The 22837-nt window shown below is 35.3% G+C and overlaps 1 protein-coding gene across 1 annotated transcript in view; it reads right to left on the bottom strand.

The window, feature by feature from the left end:
* LOC125237686 (transcription factor Sox-17-alpha) overlaps positions 1 to 22604 on the bottom strand; it is a 179407-nt gene extending 156803 nt beyond the window's left edge. The window contains exons 1-2 of the mRNA XM_048144833.1: positions 22326 to 22604; positions 6387 to 6576 (exon numbers count right to left, since the gene is read on the bottom strand). Of these exons, the coding sequence (XP_048000790.1) occupies positions 6387 to 6466 (80 nt within the window). The 5' untranslated portion in view covers positions 6467 to 6576; positions 22326 to 22604. The remainder of the gene's footprint in view (positions 1 to 6386; positions 6577 to 22325) is intronic.
* Positions 22605 to 22837: the final 233 nt, after the last annotated feature.

Raw genomic sequence — 22837 nt, 5'->3', positions numbered from 1 at the left:
TTAACCCATATCCCACAGTCGACTTCTACGACACCCACGGCAAGAAATGGGGTGGTGAAATTCTTAACCAGTCACCACACGGGGGTAGTATATTAAATACTTGGTCAAGATTCTTGCTAATATAAGTACTATGCGACGTTCGTAACATCACTTTAAACCAAAAGGAAGATGATAAAACGAACGGAAGGCATCTACGTGTCCTGCATTTAAAAAATAAACCCACCTTTTAAAAAGACATACTTCAGCGTCTGGCGCTACTCAAAGATATCGCCACTAAGTAAATTCCCTACAAAAACTTAATTACTTATTTTTATGATGTATAAAATACCATGTATTTACACGTATTAAATGCTAAAGATACGGTAATTACCCACAATTACAGCGGCGGCGGACGTCAGTGTTGCCACGACAAAATAAAATGTTGCCCAGTTAAAAATAACTTTACTACTAATATCGGCGACTCGTGCTGACCGCTCTCGACCATAACTCCACTTTGCGACAAAACAAAAAACAAATTTGCAAACGTATAAAGAAATTGAAAGGTACCGGCGAGCGCGATGCTATCGCAAAATTATTTCCAATTTCACCGTTTTGCGTCTCCGTTCGGAAACGTAACGTTCTTTTTTCGAATTTGTGTTTTTTTTTCTGCGGACTCGCGAGTCCCCTCCCATAAATTATAGTTCGGTAGCTCTCTTAAAGGGGTTTCTGTGATTTTTTATTTTTGTTTAGCGTTGAAGAATTTATGTCCCGTCTTACTTAGTAACGGCGGTCAGTGGGCTTGTCGGGTGCCCGACTCGCAGAAATGCTGGCTGGATTGTCTACACTCACTACAGGGGATTATTTGCGGCCCGGGTAGCATGACAAACTTATCTGATTGCGCTAGCGCGTCTTTTTGCTAATCTGTGGTGGCCACTGAAATCGTTTGGAATACATTACGGAAATACGCATGCGTAGGAGGCATGATTGCTGGTTACATGAAAATGGGAACATGAATCGATTTATGCTTTGTAAGTAGAGTCCGTCTGTGCTCTGTATTGAATAGAGCGAAGTGAGAAAGCCATGTAGAACTCTTCTATTCAGGCATAATAGGCTGTTTAAGACTTATAAACTTATTTCCTGGAGTAAGTAGAGATGACAGGAAGAATGGCTGAGTATTATTTACGGCGAGTAGACTCTACTGGGAGTTAAAGTGTAATAATTTTAGCCGGTTGGTAGAAAAAGCCATACTGATAAAATGTGTTACATTTTACATTGCTAGTAACGACTACATACATTTTTAAACGATAACCTTTGATTTTTTTTTCTTCTGTCAGGCTTGCCAGACTAGAAAACCTTTAGACAAATTAAAATGTGCCTATAAAAAGGTTGATTGAAAATATAAAAAGCTTCCAATCAATATTATACCTTTAATATCGTCAAAATGTGAACTGTTTTACAGCAAAATTTATTTTGCACCTGAGACTTCGTATCACGAACAAAACTATGATCAAAACACTTCTAAAAATCTCCTTGGCAGACAAAACGGATTCCGAATACTGGCAATTGGAATAGTTTTCAGTTTTTTTACCTTTTTAAGTTTGGAAGGCATCCTAACGGTATCCACGAGGAGACATAACTTTAGGACGGTCCGCGAACAAACTTTTTATATTATTTTTGCTGTTGACCTCAACTCTGGCTGCGTTCGATTTTTGAAATCTATCTTTTTAATCGTCGTCGAGTTTGGTCAGTTTTAAAATATAAAATATGAGTGCTGAAATATTGCTAGAGTATCCATACTTATACTTATTTGATTTTTTTAATTTTAATAAGTATTATAAATAGGAAAGTGTGTGTGTCCGTTTGTTTGTCCGTCTTTCACGGCAAAACGGAGCGACGAATTGACGAGAGTTTTTAAGTGGAGATAGTTAAAGGGATGGAGAGTGACATAGGCTATTATTTGTCTCTTTCTAACCTCCCACTTCCCTAAAATGGGGGGTGGAACTTTGTATGGAGCATTTCGCAATTTTCAAGTTTAACGCGAGCGAAGCCGCGGGAAAAAGCTAGTGTAAAATAAGATTATTTATCGTGACACTCTTTACTAATAATTGTAACAATATGTCCCATATTTCTAAGTGGAGATGTTTTCGAGATAATTCTAACTTCACTTCCGAAATTTAAATAATTCCAGAATTACCTAATTGAGTTTGTTTTAATAAAAAATGTTTAAACAAAAATAATATATCTCACGAAATATTTTTTATCTTTAATTATTTTTTTATGTTTAAATTTATATTTGTGTACGCACAAGGTTAAAAAAACACCTATATTAAAAAACATACCTCTTTGCATACGTCAATGTACTTTATTTTTGTTAATGATATATAAAAATGAATATAAATAAATAAGTTGTGAATGCTGTGATGTATAAACATAAACAAATAAAAGATCTGTACCTGAAGCTAGATAATTACACGTGTTTAAATAAGTAGGTACTTTTGATCTAACACGACACGAGTATATTGCTAGAAGTTGTCATGTCCCACGATTCATTTTGCAAAAAAATAGTCATAGCTTCCGCAAACCTTGTAAGATGCCAAACTGGATGTCAAATGAATCACAAGGCAAACGTATAAGTACAATGGTAACGCAAGAAACAAGCCGGTAAGCGATTGCCTTATTAATTAGGTATGTTAAACAGCGCTTATAACGACTTTTACAGCCTCAAGGGGACGCCAAAAAAGTACACTGGCTGGTCTAATTGCGCTCAACGCCGGCCGAAATTAAAAAGAAAAGTCCCACAGCAAGAATCCCGCCTATTTTTAAAAATGGAACCCGCCGATGATTCGTCTAATTAATAAACCAATCACGTACGGTCGCGACGCGGCGCGGCGGCGGGCGCGGGTGACGGGGGATGAACGGTCGGAAATTCGAATACTATATTTTTTCTGCACTTAAACCAATACGATGATATAAGTAGTAATTGGCTTGACGACCAACTTAGCTCGATTAATTTTGATTATGATTTTCAAAACATAAACGAGCTTTCATAAAACTGCTAATCATCATATCTGATCTTTAGTAAAATATAAATTGACACTTCGAATCGGTAAACCATTTATCTTATCGAATCAATCTGTTTAAAATTAAAACTTCGATAAAAATCACAGTATGTTATGAGAGCGGCAGATTATTATGACACGGCATAATGTTTCCTTTCTGATTGAATGGACATGAATGAAGCTATTATTAAAAGCACGCCCAATATTGACACCGAAAAATTACGGAAAAAAAATGCCCGGTGACTGCGTGCCGGGAAAAAATAATCATTTATCAAATAAATGCATTCCCTGTTATGTCCTTGCGCTGCGTGATTGCAAAAACTAGTTGAATAATAAGCGGTGAGGCTGGCAACACTGGGAGCCGAAGTCGCCCGAAGAGCGGCGAAAGCGGGCGAAGATTAGCGAGCGCGAGTTTTTGTTTGCATCAATTGATGCGCTCGCGCTGCGCATTCGCACAATGAATAATTCAAAAATTGACATGAAATGGCGTATGGTTCTTTTTTTAAATGAAAGGTGCCCGATTGAGGACTGTAACCGTCTGACGAATTCATCGGGCAACGGCTTTTTGCGGGCCGTAATTACTGTATTACTTTATAGATTATGAAATTGATGTGGGAGCGTGATAGACTCCCGAAAGCGACTGTCATCTCGGATTGCAGATTTAGCCACTTTAAATCACTGAGAAATTATCAGATAAAATCTCCAAATGACGAATATTTAAACTTCAAAGCAAAGTTTTGAAAAAACTTACCTAAGCAAGCCCCGTGTAAGACATGTAATAAGATAATAACATACCCATTACGACATGAGAAAGTAAAAAAAAATATGAGGGCGCTACTTTTTTCAATTCTGTATGGAAATTGTTTATAAAATCCATATTATAAAATTCCACTATTTTGATGCTTCTCTGCATAAAGTAACTTCAAATATTTCAAATACACTTACTAACTTACAATTCAGGCAAACTACGCGTTCACATTCTTGGGCGAATGAACATTGAACATCAGTCACGTCATAGCTGCAAACTGAGAATCAAACGTTCACCTTAAAGTTGCACAACAAATGCAATCTTATACTTACAGCATCTTTGTCTGATAACGCTAAGTCAAACTAACAGGATCAATAACCTATTTGTTCAAACGTTCTTTACCGCTAATGTCCGATAACAATCTTTTTTGAAACGAGTGGTAAAAAGTTAAAAACCGATCACGTCAACAAAATCTTTTTAGGTAAGTAAGTCTTATAAGCGCAACTTTATATTTTTTTAATATCTACCAACTTCATTTACGTATTTGCTATAATATGGTACGTATAAATGTCACTGAGCTGCCACATAGATGAGTTAGTATACATACTCGTATATGCGTATAAAACATCAAGGATGATTACAAGAACCTCGAAGCTAAGCATTTATATAGCCAGCTATAAACATGAATTTATTGGCTAACCGCAAATAAAATCTCGCCTCTTATGACTGAAAACATAACATCCAATGCCATATTAATATTACCAACGTCAGCTTACATTCCAAACAACGTAATTAAATTTAAACAAATTTGAAAATGGAATGGACGTCCGCGCGAAACCGAAGCGCGGGAAACGCCACAGACTCATCAACATAGGACGGCAATGTTGCCATGGCAAAAAAATAATTAAATGCGAGTAATGCTGTTAATGATGTACCCAAGCCTGTGACCATTTCCAAGTATAAGTAATCTTGTCATCTGAATTCTGCTTTCGATTGCCCAAAAGGCCCTCGTGTGTTTTTTTGAATAAATGGCTTCATCCCTCGCTAGCAAGTAGCCAGTGACTTAACTTACGATCACATGATGCCTTTTTTGTAAAGCGACACTGGCTGATTATATCATTAAGAATACAGTTAACATAATGAAAAAATATAATTAAAAAGTTATTCCTGATGAGGAATCGTGATCGGAATGAAGTTGGACCGAAAATGAAGATTCCGTGCGATTTCTGGGGAACCATGCACTTTTATTGTTTGTCCGAATTGTTTACTCGATTGGACGTAACTCAGTAATGACAAAAATGTACCATAACGAATAAATTTCTTAGCTCATCATAAGTCAAAGTCAGTGGGTGATTGCGGTGGATAAGTTTCTACATACAGTACCAGAACTAAAGTTTTGCAATAGTTCCTTAACATATCACTCACCTATGACTGTCATAGTTGTCATAAGTATAAGGATAGTTAATTTCTCACATGATAAGAAAAAATAAGTTTTTAAAATGGCGACAAACTTAAAACTATGGATTGATAAAATTTTTATCTTATTTCTATCGATAAAAATTGATCAGCAATAAATCAGGAATTTAAGTCAAAAAACATTAATAGAATTGTATCGTAATAGTTTTTTTTTTTTGATAATTAAACGCATATTGCATACCTACATGTGTTAGTAAAACATAAAATTATCTTACAATAAAACTAAACTATTAAATCTAAAATTAAACTTAAAATAAAATTAAAATTAAATTAATCAAAATAAATCTAAAATTAAACTAAAGTAAATACAAGGGGGCAAAGTTGTATTTTAACGCCGAGTGTGGAATTGAAAAACGAGCAAGTGAAAGGATTCTATAGTTGAACCACGAGCGAAGCGAGTGGTTCGAGAATAGATCCTGAACTTGCGAGTTTTTTAACACACGAGAAGTAAAATACATTTGCACCCGAGTGTAACACAAAACTTTTCCCCTCAATATAGCGAGGAAACTACAACGCAAAAAATGCGTTTATCACTGCTTCCAATAGTTCCACAGATGGTAAATCATCTTTATTACTAGATTCACCTGCTTTTATCAATTTTAAAGCAGTTAATTTGACTTTATTCAAGGTCAAATTACTTTACCCACTAGTGGATAAAATGCGTTTTTACCCGCTGGTATTAAAGGACAAAACACGTGTTTCCGAGGTAGTGAGGGGAAAAATCTATTATGCTCGTGGATAATTTATGCCTGAACGGCCAGACTGAAAAAAATACCATTGCAATGAATTCATAGAAGCAATTATCCTCTGGATAGGTACTAAATAGGAAGTTACTTATCATAATTAGTAGGTACTTATACATTTAATCGCGTCACTGATGGCGGCGTAGACTTGTGAAATATGTATAATAAGTTTGTCAGTAGGTACTAGTAGAAAAAAAATCGAGAAATTTCAATTTTATTGTCTGGTGCGATAAGTCTTTGCGCCTATATTTTTTAACTACCGCTTTTTTCTACTGACTAAAATAGCTCGACACAGTATTATCACAAGTAATATCCGACGTTTTTAACGATGGATCACCAATGTAATATCAATTTTTTTTTAAATGGGCATAAATTACTTACTTGTATGATGAAAACGACATATTGCTGTCCAAAGGCTGATCGTCTACCGATCCAGTGGTCGTCAGCATTAGGGTGTTCATTCGTGGTATAACCAGACGTATCGATGGAGCACTACACTAGTTCGACGGTCGATAACTGCGTCACGGGGACGCGATGCATCGCGTATGTCACGTCACTAGCGGTCCCATGTCTGAAAAAAAAGTTAAGATTTATTTCTCTCTGGTTTTTAAAAATGTCTCGAATTTGGTGGAATGTTTTTCAAGGGCATGTTTAAGACGTGGAGGTGTATATTTGGGTTGAAAAACAAGATGCTATATTATTGCACTTCGTTGAGGTAGTACTTCTCAAGCGGTAACACGGTTAATCATAAAGTGATACCTAACTAATTTAACCATTTTGATAGACCCTCTTGGTCCAGATTTCAAGTTAACATCATGATTTCAAGTCGCCAGCAATATGCTGAGGTGAGGCCATTTCGTGGCACTTTATTACTATTTTGTCAGTGTAAAATTATTATCTGTGTGCTTTCGAATAAAAATATTCTATTCTATTCTATAATTTCATAGAAATGTGGCGATTAAAATAACACTTGCGAGACTGTCAAAATCGCTGCCTACTTATAGGCATAAGTATAGCTTGTGGTAACATTTTATTACCTACACTTCTTTTTATTACCTACTTTAAAAATGGTCTATTCAAATGGGTCCATTTCAAAATCGTTACATAAACCTCAGACAAATTGTTATGATAAATTAAAGAATAACATTCTCTAAGCAATTATATAAGTACAACTTCGTTAAGAGGCGGATCGTGAGAATCCTTTGTTGAATTAAAATTGTTGCAACCCTAGATGAAATGTCGGATGATTTACGACGAATATCTAGAGCAACGGAATCAGAATTTTATTTATGAAATAAAACTATGGAAATGGATTAAGTCGCGTATAATGAATTTACAATTCATCCCGACGTTTCGAACACTTTACAGCGTTCGTGGTCAACGGGTGACTGAGGAAAAATTACAATGTGCAAAAGCTACCCACATACAAGAAATATTAACGAACCGTGACCATAAATAATATAGATTTCTAAGGCAGGTTCACACACTATAAATAAAGCTAGTTATACAATATTCAATAAAATTACCATTACTATGTTAAAAAAAACAATCAATTAGTCTACACAAAATTGACGAAAACAAACACAAATGCCTCATTTCCATAGTTTTATTTCATGAGTAACTATCGCGGTAACCGAAGACAATATCAGAATTTTATTTGTTTCTTAATTGGCTAGAATCGGACTAATCTAGCTTAATCTGTAATGAACTTGTGTTTGTAATGACAAAATATGATACTACATCATTCGATAATGTTAAAATATGTATGAAAATTTTACTTTTATATAATAATGACATTCTCTCTCTTTGTTCTAATCTGATCTATCTAGGAAAATGGTTCAACACTGAGAAAGGTAAAGCAAAGAACATTTATGCGGGATTTGAAAGTGTTGTGTTACAAAGAAAACTAAATTTTTGTATTTCAAATTAGATCGGTAGGTACCTACATTGCGCATTTCCAATAATCGTGGTTATTATTTACCATGTTTAAAATTATAATAGCACATTATTTACTTTTTCTACTCCCGTACTGTTATTCGTGAGTTACAAGGTCGTGCATAGAACTTTAAAACCCTACATAAAAGATGTCAGGACAAGTCTATCTAGTCTATACCCTGAAAACATTTAGTAGCAGTCGCACGATATAGCTGTTTTACAGTTCAGTAAATACATTGCTACCAACTTAACAAACCAATTCGCAGAGTCGAGACTCCTTCGTTTTCTGCTGCGTTCATTGGCGACGCGTCGAATCGCAATCAAATGTATAGAACTCGATTCAACTCGGCTCGATTTGTCTTAGTGGCCAGGCTTCAAAGAACCATACCATAGACAGTTTTATTTTCATGTTTGCACTCAAACTGCATATTCAAAATGGTAGGCGGTCCACCTAGATAACTAAGATGACTGAAAGTAGGTATTTGTTGAATTTATAATTTTCTTTCAAAATAAGTGCTTGGTCGTAGAAAAAGTATTGTATGCAACGGTGTTTAACTGAGTCAAAAAATGCTCGTGGCGTCTTTATTAACAATTTTCGGCTTCGCCTCAAATTGTTACCCACGCCACTCACCTTTTTTGACCTCTTTTAACCACCAGTTGCATAAAATACTATAAATGCACACCCGAAGTGTGTTGTTCAGTCAGGAGTAATAAGCTGTATAAACATACAAATCTATTTGTTTAAAGTTACAAACAAATAGTCTTTCAGACTCGAATTACATCGCATGTTCGTAAGTCATGGCCAAGCTTATTACATAACCAATCCATAACTAGTTCCATGAAAGTCGCAGTTTTTCCTTCAATCGTGTCAACTAAGAAAAAATACATCTAACATCGCACGGACCAGTATCAGATTTGAGATACCGACCCGTGTAACCGGCCGAGCGGCCATATTGAATCTGATTGACAGCTGTCAATGTCGGCGGCCCTGCGACGCGTCGCCGCGCCTGCGCGCTGCGCTACAAAGCGCGCGTATAGAAAAAATGCTTTTTGTCGATGGTCTAAACTTTTTCTAAGTTTTTTACGGCGTTGTGACGTGACAGTTTGCGCTGGTGGAAATGAGATTTATTTTGTGTTGCTTCTTAAAGTTAACTAGACGTCGTTAAGTTAAGAGTTGTTTTGTTTCATTTATGTTGAGTAAAAATGTAAGTTCTCAAGTCATAAATAAGAAAAATCAATTAAACAGTTTTAGTAAACAATAAAACTATCTAGAAAGGATTATTTAATTTAAGCTATTTAATTTCTAACTAATAAACTATAATTCAGTAATTTATTTAATAATTGAGTTTGTTTCCTAAACGGAAATCTCGTGTATCATATTTAAGTAATTGCCAGACACTTAAAATTTACACAGCAAGATTTTTCACACATAATAATTCAGAGCTGGGATTTATTGGCAAGGAAATAAATAATTAATAAACGTAGAGGAAAACCACTCGATAAATTACCGTTTTATTACTTTTAATAAATAATATTTATTACTGGAGTGATGTCACTCATTAGAGCACGTGCTGTGGGGAGTTCAGTCTTTGTCACGCTCAAAACCCGAAAAAGTACCAAGTGTTTCATTTGCGTATTTTCCCCGTCTTAGTTTTTTGCCTTAGAGCCGTAATTTTGGGGACTATCTCGATTAGCTCAGCACAGCTTATTTGGAAAACTATTACGCTACAGGTTCAAAAGTTCGCTTTACTCATATTAGGTCCCAATAATGAACAAATGAAAGAATATAAAAATAATTAATTACCCTCCAGACAGCCCGCGGTAACAGACTTCAATATTTCTTACACAATATATTGCTTAAAAAATATCAAGTCACGTCTTTCCGTAGTAACTGACATTTTTATGTGAAATAAGATTATAGTTTATAGTCTATGCCATTATGTTAATATTTTAAAACCCGTAGAACATCAGAATATTATTTAAAAGCCCTTAATTTGTTTATGTATGAAATCATTAAATGCATGAATGATCACGCACAAAGCCGTTACGAAAACAGGGCAGGCCTTTGCCCAGCAGTGGAACACAACACATAAAACTATTTAAAAAAAATAGTTCAAATGAGTGAAAGGGCTTCTTAAAAAAAAGAATTAAACAAAACAGCCGAAGACAAACAAAGATCGCCGAAGAGCAACTACGATCATAGTACTGTGGATAAGCTTCGGTTACAACCTTACACACCATTGTCTCGTGAATGAATCAATACTGTCTCAACACAACCGGTGTCAATGACCTCAAGTAATATAATTCACGAAGTCTATTGAATTACCTAACCTCCTGACGACCGGGTGTCAGAACTTGCAGTTTAAATTTCACTTCAAATTGACAGGTCAAAAAATTGCACTCAAAAAAGTAGGCGGTTAAATTCAAAATTTACTGAGGTAGGCACGGAGGCAGTATAGAGTTTAGGTTCACTATTAAAATAACATACCTAATGCTAATAATTGCCTTTGAATATTCATTATTCATCAAAATAAATATTATTATACTAAGTATACAATTATGCCTACACACCTTTAGCCCTTAGATTTGAATTTATTAAGAGAAAATTCAGCTTAAAACACGATGAACGATATTTTTTTTAACATTAAAAATGTATAAATTATTTGCTTATTATATAGATGACAATCTAAAATACCCACATAGATTAGACACAGATACAGTTACTTTATCAATAAAAAGCAGTGATTTTACGTAATTTTTTTAATTATCATACAATATTTTATCTTACCCAAAAAGAAAACAAGTACCTAAGTAATTAAAAATAAGTACTCAAAAAGGTTGGTTACTTATACCACTGAGAGCCACGCCTCCATGTCTCCTAAATACAAATCCTTAGCAAAAACCCAACTTTTTAGGTTTCTAAAGTCAATGACGCTTCGCAAAAAACTAGAATAAAAAAAATAATTTTGCATAAAGGTAAACACGTCAATTACTTTACTGTTTTTGTGTTAACTGTCAAATATAGCCTGAAAACTGAGGGGTGTTTCTGAAGAAGTAGAAAAAAAAAGTAAGATTTTAATTTATTAGGTACCAATATCATTAATATTAACAATCATATCTTATAAGTCTTATAACAGAGTTTGCAAAAAGAATTAAGTTTATTAATTTTGACCACACTTTCAAAATTGACTTATAAATATTTAATTTAATAAAATATCAAATTCCTATATTGACTACTTTTTTGTTTCTAAAAATATTGCAGTTACAAAAAAATCAGGCACCTCTTCGTACTAGATAATTTAACTAATAAGGTAATAATCATTATTTAAAATGTACAAAATATTTAAATCCAAATTTAAAAATATTATCTGGTTATGGGACTTACAGCGCTGAGAGCTTTTTTATTATTAACCTCCATTTTTATAAACATTCAAAAACAATATACATAATCTGATTGACTACCATAGTTCAATCTGTTCATATCTCACCAGCTGCGTCCCACTTTCGATTTCATCACCTCACTGGCCACATCGATAAAATCTCACTTATCGACAACCCGTCACAGCACTACGCTACCACAGATAACATCTAGACAACGTGTAACTAGAGTTCCTATTATACCTTTTTTACGCGGGAAAAAATGCAACTTTTTTGTCTATGGTATGCTACTGAGACGTTTTATTAGTCAGCAGATGTTTCTGAATAATAAGCTATTAATTGTGTTTTAAATAATAAAATTTCATGACCTATTTATTTATACAATAATTTAATTATAATTACTTAACTAAACACTGCCTATAGTATCTTTTTAGGGTTCCGTACCAAAAAGGTACAACAGGAACCCTTATGGTGCGACTCTGTCCGTCTGTCTGTCCGTCTGTCACATTCCTAAATATCTCGAGAACTACTAATGCTATCAACTTGAAATTTGGAATAGTTATGAACATTGTGAACCTCTACAAATAGAAGGTATATATTTTTAAATTTATTAATTTTAATTGTAGAAAATGGCCAAAATGAAAGGGGGGCAAACTGTAAATTTCAAGTTACTAGGTCAAGTGGGGTATCGTTAGAAAGAGCTTAAATTGAACGTAAATAAACTATTTTTTATAATTTTTTTGTTGTGGAAAAAAAACAAATTTTGAAGGAAAATGTAAAAAATACCGCCCCCCCCCCCCCCCCTTATCTCCGAAGTTTACCAACGAAAAATTATGAAAATTTTAGGAAACATTGGTTTTATGCTAAATATTACAGGAAAAATATAATCGTGTTTGTATCTTGAAAACTTTTTTTTTAATTCACAAAAAACTTTTCACATTTTTACTTTTAATTTACCCACCTTTGCGGATGTATATAGTACTTCAAATTAATACGAGATGTTACGTAAATCATCTTCTTTCCAATAAAGTAAAAATTGTTTAAATCGGTTAACATTATAAAGAATAATCCCTGAAAAACCAACATACTATGGTCGCGCAAATTAGTTAGCGAATTCACCGAGAGATGGCGCTATACACAATAATGCTCATTAGTAGCTATACTTTTGTCTTCTAGTCAAGTCGTTAGAGTTATGTGAAAACATGAGATTATTTTAACTGGGGAGTTTGAAAGTTTGTACGGAACCCTCGGTGGGCGAGTCCAACTCGCACTTGACCGGTTTTTTAATTTAATATTAAGTTGGTTACATTACAAGACCTTTAGGCAAAAGTATATGGCTCTTTGTTTTAATGATCTACGTAGATTTATAATTCGATATGTGTATGTACAGGTACAATATAACAAGAGGTAAAGTCGTTGCTATAGATGTGTCAAAAATACAATATGTTAAATTCATGTAAGTATAACCATTGGCCGATGTTTCAGTAGCAAAATTATTTTAATGTGCGAAATGTCATTTGATATTTTCCAGTCGCTTTTTGGTCTAGAAAAATATTGGGAGGAAACAGGACTAATCCCAATAAGGACGTTACCCGTTGAGTTGGAAGGTCATATGGGAGTAGCTTTCGTAAAAAGTAGTGCCTAACGCAATGATGAATTGATGATAATGTCTAATCAAGACAGATTCAATGCTGTACATACAAGCAAAGACTTATGTAATGTAACTCCGTATAGCCTCCTGGATCGTTGGCAAATTTTTGTGCCTTTGAATTTAGAACTTTCTTTATTCCTGTAAAAGTGAAACCTTATGTAGTCGTACGAGGGCACCAGAAGGATAGACCGTTGAAGTTTAAGAAAAACTGTACCTTGGAACGATCAAAATGTACCTAGATGGCGCTACACCATTGGCTGATTCTCGGCTAGATGGCGCTAATAAGTATTAATATTTAACAAGTTTAACACATATCAAGTTAATAATACGGACGTCAGTTACGTCATCGCCCAAATAATCGTTTATTAATGTTCCCTATTTTTCAGTACGTTTTTTTGTTAAGTATGTCAGTCTAAGTTTCGTGACGCATTGGTTTTACTGTTATGTCATGTAAACGTGTTTTACTAAAATAAATAAATAATATGGGCCAAATTATTTAAAGTCATACACAGGTCGAACGCGAAATAAAATATGTGCACAAAACGCGAGAACTTAAAGTTTTATAATTAGAATAGAATAGAATAGAATAATGGTTTATTCGTAGGCACACAATTATGGTGCAAATTGTCAAAACGGAGGTTCAATACGCGACAAATCAAATTATTTTATTGAATATTTTTTTAGTTGTTCTTTTTCAAGCAGTCACACTACTATACTTATATAAATTATAAATTGAATTAGATATCATATACGAAAGAAAAAACGACAAGGCCCACTGGTGGCCAAGCCGGGAATCGAACCCGGGTCTTCAGCTTACGCGGCTAACGTCATTACCACATGATTACCGTCTTTATGCGCAGCTTGCAGCTTTCGGGCGTCAATTTTGTCTCTAAGTCAACAAAACATAAAAAATGCGTCGTGTACGTGATATCTATTTGCAATTTATAGTTTAAATACTGTCGAAGATGAATCTGCACGTCTATGCAAATAGATGAACTTGTTGCTTCTATCTAAATCTAGTTCTGTGGTTGCTTGACAGTAATTCTGTATATTCGATCCTCTTTGATGTAAGTAACATTGATCATTCCAACCTGTAATGTCAAATATTAATCACAGTAAGCCAGACATACGTGTTATGATAAGCGATACACGGAAATTAAAAACATCCGCGTAGGGCCGGGGATGTATAATCATTTTATATAAACTGTAAGCAGTTACTGTGATGAAGTTTCAGTGCCTAAAAGCTATACGTAGGATATATAGGTATGTATGTCGACGGCTGTTGGAAAGAACCGAAAGATCATGAAATGGAAAGTTTACCCTTTCGGGCATCTGAGGCAATCTACAGTGCAGTACAGTAGTATGTAATCTTATCTTACAGTGACTGTATTTACAGACCCCTACAATCCATACTAATACTAGTACTAGTAGTATAGTAGTATTATAAACGGGAAAGTGTGTGTGTCTGTTTGTTTAGTCCGTCTTTCACGGCAAAACGGAGCGACGGATTGACGTGGTTTTTTAAGTGGAGATAGTTGAAGGGATGGGGAGTGACATACGGTACTTTTCGTCTATTTCTAACCCCCCACTTCCCTAATATGGAGGGTGGAAGTTTGTATGGAGCATTTTCGAATTTAGCGCGAGCGAAGCCGCAGGCAAGAAAGCTAGTAATATAATAATTACCTACTCCTTGAAGACGGCAAAAATATGTGACAGGCTGACATGCTCTTAAGACAAGTATGGCCTTAAAATTAAAATCGTAATGACCAGCGCGGAAGGGGCCACTCACACCCCAGCGGGGGTGTCGAATGATGACACACCAAATCGTAATGAAAGATCGTATCATATCGTAATCTCAATAATTCAATTTATGTTAGGGCCAAGGGGACAATATGCGGACCGTGGCGTACTTTCAATTGACTAATCTAAATGTTTTCTATGTTTTACATTTTAGTACTGACTACTGGTACAGTCAGCTAAGAAAGTGGTTTACCACTTTTCGACTCTATTTCAAACACGGTCGAAAAATTGTAAACCACTTTTTTAGCTGACTGTACGTATGGAACTCTTAAGTGCATGGCAAATATTTCGATATTCCGCAGTTAGTATTGCTCGCGTGTGCCAAGATGACAACCCCATAATGTGATTTAAAACCAACTTAAAACATCCTAGTCTTTCTTAATCATCATCCTCCTTGCGTTATTCCAGCATTTGCAACGGCTCATGGCAGCCTGGGGTCCGCTTTTTTTTTTTTTTAGTATGAATAGGTAGACGTTTGACCACGATCACACCTGATGGTAAGTGATGATGCGGTCTACGGTGGAGCACGCTTACCTATGAGATAACTATTTACTCTTACTTTAAAGAGACAAGTAATCCCAAGAATCCTAGTCTTTCTTAATAAACAACCGTTTAAAAAGTCTAAATTTAACACCACCCATGTTTAACACCACGTCGCGTCGTGTCAACGTGACACTTCAGGTTGCAGCTAAAATGGCCGATGGCCGCTCAAAAACGCGATTAAGCGTCAAATGGCAGTTTCGACGCTACATTGCGTCACACGACACTTATTGTTCTCATGTCAATGACTCCATGTCCTATGTTTACAACTAGGCTTGCCCCGTGGCTTCGTCTATGCGGAAATCAGAACTGCCGAAAAACGTTTTCATGTAAAATATTGTCAATACGAGACCATTTTGAAAAAGACGTATTCGAAGTCAATAGCTTTTGAAACCATGAGTTTTTGAAGTCTTAGAAAATGTTACTTGATACGATAAGCGTGAAAGAAGTGAATAGCCCCCCAAACTGTGACTTACTTAACATAGGTAAATTTTCCGTAACGTTTCGAGACTTTCGAGTATAGGTATCTTAAAAGATCAAAATCTCACGTTAGACTCTTTGGTAATATACCTATTTCTCAATGAGGAGGCACACTCAAAGATTATGAATTTATGACAGATGGCGCCACCTTATTTGTCCATTGCATAGATAAAAAATTTCATACATGAGAGCGAGAAGATATTTTTTCTTTCTCTCACAAATAAATGACAGTAACATGACACACTTGCACAGGCGCCGCCTGGCGGGATAAAATGTCAGTGTACTATCAGCTGCAAAAGTGCATGGAGAAATTATGAATGAATTCATTGATAAATTCGCCATCCAGTTTTGCAGCTGACTGTACCTCCTCATTGTAACCGGTTATATAAATTTCCCCCTAAAATAAATTTCATTTGTGACGTTTTATTTATTAACGTGTTAAATAAAACACATGACAGGTAGGTACATACTATCACTAGTTTTGTACTTTTGTTACAATGAAATTTGCATGGTAACTAACCTAACCACAAAATTAAAATTTTGAAAAACCCCCGACCGCGACATACTCGTAGTAGACCGATTTTCATGAAACATGGCTAAGAACACCCCCGACTAACTCAGCTTTCAGAAAAAAAAAAAACTAAATCTAAATCGGTTCATCCGTTCGGGAGCTACGATGCCACAGACAGACACACAGACAGACAGACAAACAGACAGACACGTCAAACTGTGTTATAACACCCCTTCGTTTTTGCGTCGGAGGTTAAAAATACGTATAATATTCCTACCACAGGCCGGCAAGAAACTTATTACAGCTTTTTCGCTGTATAACTTGTTCAGATATCAATCTTAATAAAATTGTAGATGCAAAAAATCAAGGTACATCAGATAGGAATGCAATTTACTGTTTCTGAATACATTAGGCAAAAATCTAGTTTTTATTCAGTCTATCGGCCAAGGTTGGACCTAATTATGTTTTATGCTTTTATAACGTAGATCTTTTTTTTATCCATAAGGTGATACTACGTCGGTGATGCAAACAAGCATACGGTCCGCCTGATGGAAAGCGGTCACTGTTTCATTTTGTAACCTATGAACGCATGCAACGCAAACAGTGTCACATGCGCGTTAAACTTGCCACCCATGAGATAAGGTATAAAACATTAGAAACTTGTACATTCCGAGTGTCCATTTGGAACCGAAAAACTACGCTGTGTTAAGTACACAGCAAAAATTGGGTAGACTCATTGTATCAAAAAGTTCTTATTTCACTGTCCATAATGGAGGGTTCGGGTTGCCGACGACTCTAAAGGACAATATACGGAACAAGTTAGTTCAAATCTTCTTCAAATGGATGACGTCATATTAATTATCCATACTAATGTTATAAATGGGAAAGTGTGTGTTTGTTTGTTCGTCTTTCACGGCAAAACGGAGCGATGAAATGACGTGATGTTTTAAGTGGAAATAGGTTGAAGGGATGAAGAGTGACATGGGTTACTTTTTCTCTTTCTAAACCCCCCACTTTCCTAAAATGGGGGGTGAACGTTTGTATGGAGTATTCCGCAATTTTCGAATGTAACAGCGCAGTCGCGGGCAAAAGCTAGTTTTCTATAATTTGAAATCAAATAGACCCTGACCAGGTGCCCTAGCCAAACGGCATTTCTGCGACGCGAAACGAAAACGAAACGCCGCGAAAGGTAGTCTGGCTCTGTCGCGCCAATACCCAAAAGCGACAGAGATATATATCCACGAGCGTCTCGTTTCGTGAGCGTTTGTGTATTCGGCTACGCAGGCAGGAATATATGAGCATTGTCAAAAGCGCTGTTAACCACTGAAAATTAAATTTACATTATTCACATGTATGAAAAAATAGTTTTCCTAAAATCCCACAACATGGCGCGTAGTCATAAATTTCTGGTCAGGATTTAATAATAAAATACGTACTTGTAAATGGCTGTTTGTTTTCTCAATATAAACTAAAAAAAAAACACATAAGGAGAATAAGAGATTTTCTCAAAAAAGTTTGGTGAAAACAGACTTTCCTAATATCCAAACTATGCTACGCGTTGATGTCTTTTGACTGTTTTTGGATATTTCCTTTGACCATTTATTTTTGGCAACTATATAAACTTTACCTGAAGCAAAGATACTCCGTCTATACGGATAAAGTCTAAGAACTAAACGCACCTCAAAGCCCTAGAGAAAAATCTACGGTGACCTAGATGTCGTTACACCTTTGCGGAATGCTCGGCTAGATGGCGCTAATATTAAAATTTGTCATTTTAACACATATCAAGCTAACAATATGGGCTAAATTGTCGAAACTGAGGCTCAAAAGTTTTAAACTTGTGTCGAGAGATGGCAGTCTATGCGCTGTGATTACATATTTTACTTTGACAGTAACTCTCTATAATACTCGATCCTCTTTGCCTGAAGTAATTCAGAAATAGAATACTGCACTTAAGCACAGATTATAAATAGGTTACTAACGTGGGTAACAGATCCTTCACTTGCCTGCAAAACGACAAATACCTACGCTTTTTTTAACTAATACTAATAACTTACTATCGTAAAACTCAGAAGAATAGTAGGTACGTGCCATGCGACTACACAGGTTCGGCCACTTCAGCCACTTGTTACTTCGAGGCAACTGCTAGCGTGGGTACTGAAGACGCTGACAACACCCAATGATCTTGACGCTAGCGTACACTGTCTATTCGTATGGGAGTAAGTGAGAGCGCGATGTCACTAAAACAGGGCGGCTAGGTACGAAAAGTACGGAAAAATATTAAAATAAAATAGAAAGGTGCATTATTTGTGCAATATGTTTCGTTAGTGTTTTAGATAGGTATATTTTTGCTATTGTAATTTTAATTAAAGACAACTAAGTGAATAATTGAACGACATAGAACCATTACATGACGAACTCGAGACCAATCTTTGCAATTTTTTTCTATCTAGCCGATTTCATTAAATCATGTATCGAGTACTATGTTCATGTTATGCTATGTTCGTTGAAATATAATGAATAATAACATATAATTTACTTGCCTTACTAAAACTAATAGTTTGTCTTAAAAAACTGCGTAAGTAACATCAATTTTGCGCAGTTGCCCCTGACTTAGGCTATGATGTAGTGTAGGTAACTATATAAATTTCGGTTAACCTCATCCACGGAAAAAAATTTTGAACAACGCATTTTAATTTATCAATACATTGACCAACATATAACCATGTAGGTACATAACATGAAAGTTTATTCACTTGTGACGTCACAAACTGTACAAAGTAACGTTTATTTTTATTCATTATTCAAATGCAGGTGAGGGGTCAACGGAGGGACCTACCGCGCTCATCCTATAAGCCAATTTCACTTTACACTTTGCGAATGAAAGTTATAAGTGATGTTTTATTTTATGATTATTCGATTGTATTTTTTTTTTATTTCATAATAGCTTTTGCCCGCGGTTTCGCTCGCGTTAAATTTAAAGATTGCGTAATGATCCATACAAATTTCCACCACCCATTTTAGGGAAGTGTGGGGGGGGGGGGGGGGGGGTTAGAAAGAGACAAAAAGTAGCCTATATCCCTCTAAGTTTTGAACCATATGTTTAAAAATATGAAAAACTTGCTAGGGAAATTGTTTTGAACTTTGATAGGTTCATTAGTTTTTGAGAAAAATACGGAAAATTACGGAACCCTACACTGAGCGTGGCCTAACACACTCTTAGCAGGTTTTTATTAATTAGAAAAATACAAATATAGCAATTGTAAATTTATAAAAAAAAACTGTTTTTTTGCCTGTGTATGACTGATGTGCTACTCTGGCGACAATTTTCTCTACATTTCGATAATAAACACACCTGTGACTCCTGTGAGTGAGTGTGAGACTAATGAGACTAACATACATACATTGACGACCGGTCTGGCCTACAGTGACCCTGTTGACGACCGACCGGTCTAAGGGCATTTATTTGTGTGATGAGCACAGATATTTGAGGAGTGTCTTTTCAAAAGGGCTTATTTCCACTTTGAACTTTTTTTGGGAAATCGAGAAAAACATAATTCCACGGTATTGATTTTGAAATTAATATAATTTGCAAAATTTTAATATTGTAAGTTGACATTAAATGCTATGATTACATCAAACGTAACATGTTCGAAATCCATATGTTTTGGAGAAATAAGCACTTTTGATGCGAACTTTTTAAGCTCTTTTGTTGTGGCCTTGTAGCGTAAATGTTATTATTTTAAAATAGTTTTATATTATTTTTGTTTTGTATTAACATTAGTTGATATGAATGTTGTTGTAATACATACAGATTTATTTGTTCCTGAGTCATGTTTTCTATGTAAATAAATGTATTTTCTATACTAAGAAAAACTGCATTCATATATCGTTGTCTGTTCCTGAGTCATGTTTTCTATGGTACCCTGACAACAAAAGTCTTCTTGATCTTACCGTGGGACCCAGTCAATCCGTGTAAGAATGTCCTATAATATTTATATTTATTTATTTTTATATAGCCAATTTCAAGGAAAATATATTTAAAACTGTCATTAGTTTACATAGATTATAGACCGTGAAGTTTATGATTAATCTTACTTAAACCATTATTTGTGATTATGGCTATAAATTTATGACTTTGTTGTAACTAAGATTAGAGCGATTGTGGTGCCATGGAATTGTGTATTTAACATTTCATTCCACAAATACAATACTTCTGCTCTTATAAAACCGTGATTATAGGTTTCAAAAAAGTACTATTATAAACTGTTATTGCATTGGTGTTAGATTTAAGTTAGGCATTAACTTCTGCAATACCCTACTAATATATAACATTGGGAACACCTTACACAGATCAACCTAGCCCCAAACTAAGCAAAGCTTGTAAATACTATGGGTGCTAAGTGACGATATAAATACTTATATAGATAAATACATACTTATATACATAGAAAACATCGATGACTCAGGAACAAATATCTGTGCTTATCACAAAATAAATGCCCTTACCGGGATTCGAACCCAGGACCGCGGCTTAGCAGGCAGGGTCACTATCAACTAGGCCAGACCGGTCTTCAATGACTACTAGTGTCCATGTTACCATTTCATGTGTATTTGGAAACAAAAAAATACATATCTCTTTCTACTTGTAGCTATTGGAACGGGCATAAAACGGGAAGCCGACGCTCGCTAGTGTTGCGGGTGCCCATGGGCAATGGTAATCGCTTACCGTCAGGCGGTAGGTTTACTAGTTTAACATTGGTATGGACATAGTTTAATCGGCTGAGGATGGAGATAGGGAAGTAAGTTTTATCAATAATCATCATTTTACTTGGACGAATTTGATTCAGAACTGTATTGGACTATTTCTGCTTACTGAGAGAGATAACGAAACAACAAACCTCTCTCTTCTAGCTGGAAAATGAAAATGGAAATGTCATAGGAAAGGTTAGATAAATAGATATATTATAGACCGCAGAATGCAAGCCGTGGCCCCGGGCGCCCTGTTCACTCATGGAAGCGGTCCGTCGAAAATGAGCTACGAGCGGCTGGTCTGAGCTGGAGCGAGGCCACGAGGGTCGCTGAAGATAGAAAGGCGTGGCGCGAGCTTGTGAAGGCCCTTTGCACCTCTGGGGTGCCTTAGGACTACAACAACAACAACATTATAGATAAAAGATGCGTAATACTGGCATTTGATAACGGCGTGCGATTTGCAATACATGCAATACATTGCGGCACTTGATCGCTCGATTGATTTCGTTGTTTATACTTATTCAGCAATCGAAAATCGCATAAGACCTGTCGCAACGTTTGTAGTAGCCTTTAAAGCCTTACACACACTTTTGTTTGAGTGCCGTCGGCGGGTGCGCAAACGATTCAAATATTTAATTGAATAGATATATGAATAATTATGTTAAATAAGGTTATTGTTTATCTGTGAATTTTGAATGAATATTGCATTAAGATTTTATCGACAATTATTGATTGTGCTATCTATTACTAGTGATCTGTCAAATTTGTAAACAAAACGCACTGATTATTATTATTATATTAGTGATTTTAAAAAAAATTAATTTGCATTTTCTTTTGTTTAAAATACAGTTAAATAGTATTTGAAATGGTATTAATGCTTGTTGAAATGTGTTTGATTCTGTTATCACTAAATCAGACATATTACTAGTATTTAATCTATAATTTTACGGTTAACAGGCGGAAAAGGGCAATGAGAGAATGTTAACTTTATCAACTGGCGTTACGAAAACTATTAAAAGTAAACGCAATGAGGTTTCATAATTAGAACACTTGTGTTTAATTGTTATTGAGAAATTCACATTTATCCATTTATTGTTTTTAAGCAATAATTGGGCTTATCTCATGAGGTTGCGAGAATTGACGGTCGGCTCTTCGACTATTTAAGTATTTAAAAAATATTTTTTTATTAAATAAATTAATTAGTTAATTTATTTTGTTGATGTTAATTAATTAATTTATTTATTGTTGGTAAATATTAATGGTAAGTACAAACCTGTCCAAATATTAAAATGATTGATACACTTCAGTCTCAAACACACACAATCCACTTTTAATGTAAAATCACAAAGTTTTCAATCTAATCCTTAACCCGATCGCGAATGAACTTTAACCACAGTTGTCAACTTGTCACAAATCAAACTGGCTATCACAGATCACAAAAAACGGTAAAATTAAAAAAGATAAACACACACGAGTCTCTCGAAACGGATTCGAAGTGTCCGGAGTTCGAGAATCAAAATTTGAATTTGAATTTCGAACGTTGCGCAGTGCTGCGCGGGGCATCAGCGACTGGCGGCGCATGCGACTCGGACGGGGGCTTGCGCTGAACGCAGGTGTCGCCAACCTTTTCTCAGTAGCAGTTTTAAATACTGAGTTATTGCTGGCAATTGAATTTCAGCATTGCGCATCGTATGCATGTCCTTTTATTTATGTTTATAGGAAAGTGGTGGTGGAATTTATTGGCTTAAATTTAAGCGTCGGTTAATAACATATTTTATAGGATCT

The sequence above is a fragment of the Leguminivora glycinivorella genome, chromosome 22 (assembly GCF_023078275.1).
Source record: "Leguminivora glycinivorella isolate SPB_JAAS2020 chromosome 22, LegGlyc_1.1, whole genome shotgun sequence".
Lineage (NCBI taxonomy): Eukaryota > Metazoa > Arthropoda > Insecta > Lepidoptera > Tortricidae > Leguminivora > Leguminivora glycinivorella.
The sequence above is the reverse complement of the archived record's forward strand: the minus strand, read 5'-3'. Positions and strand labels throughout refer to the sequence as shown.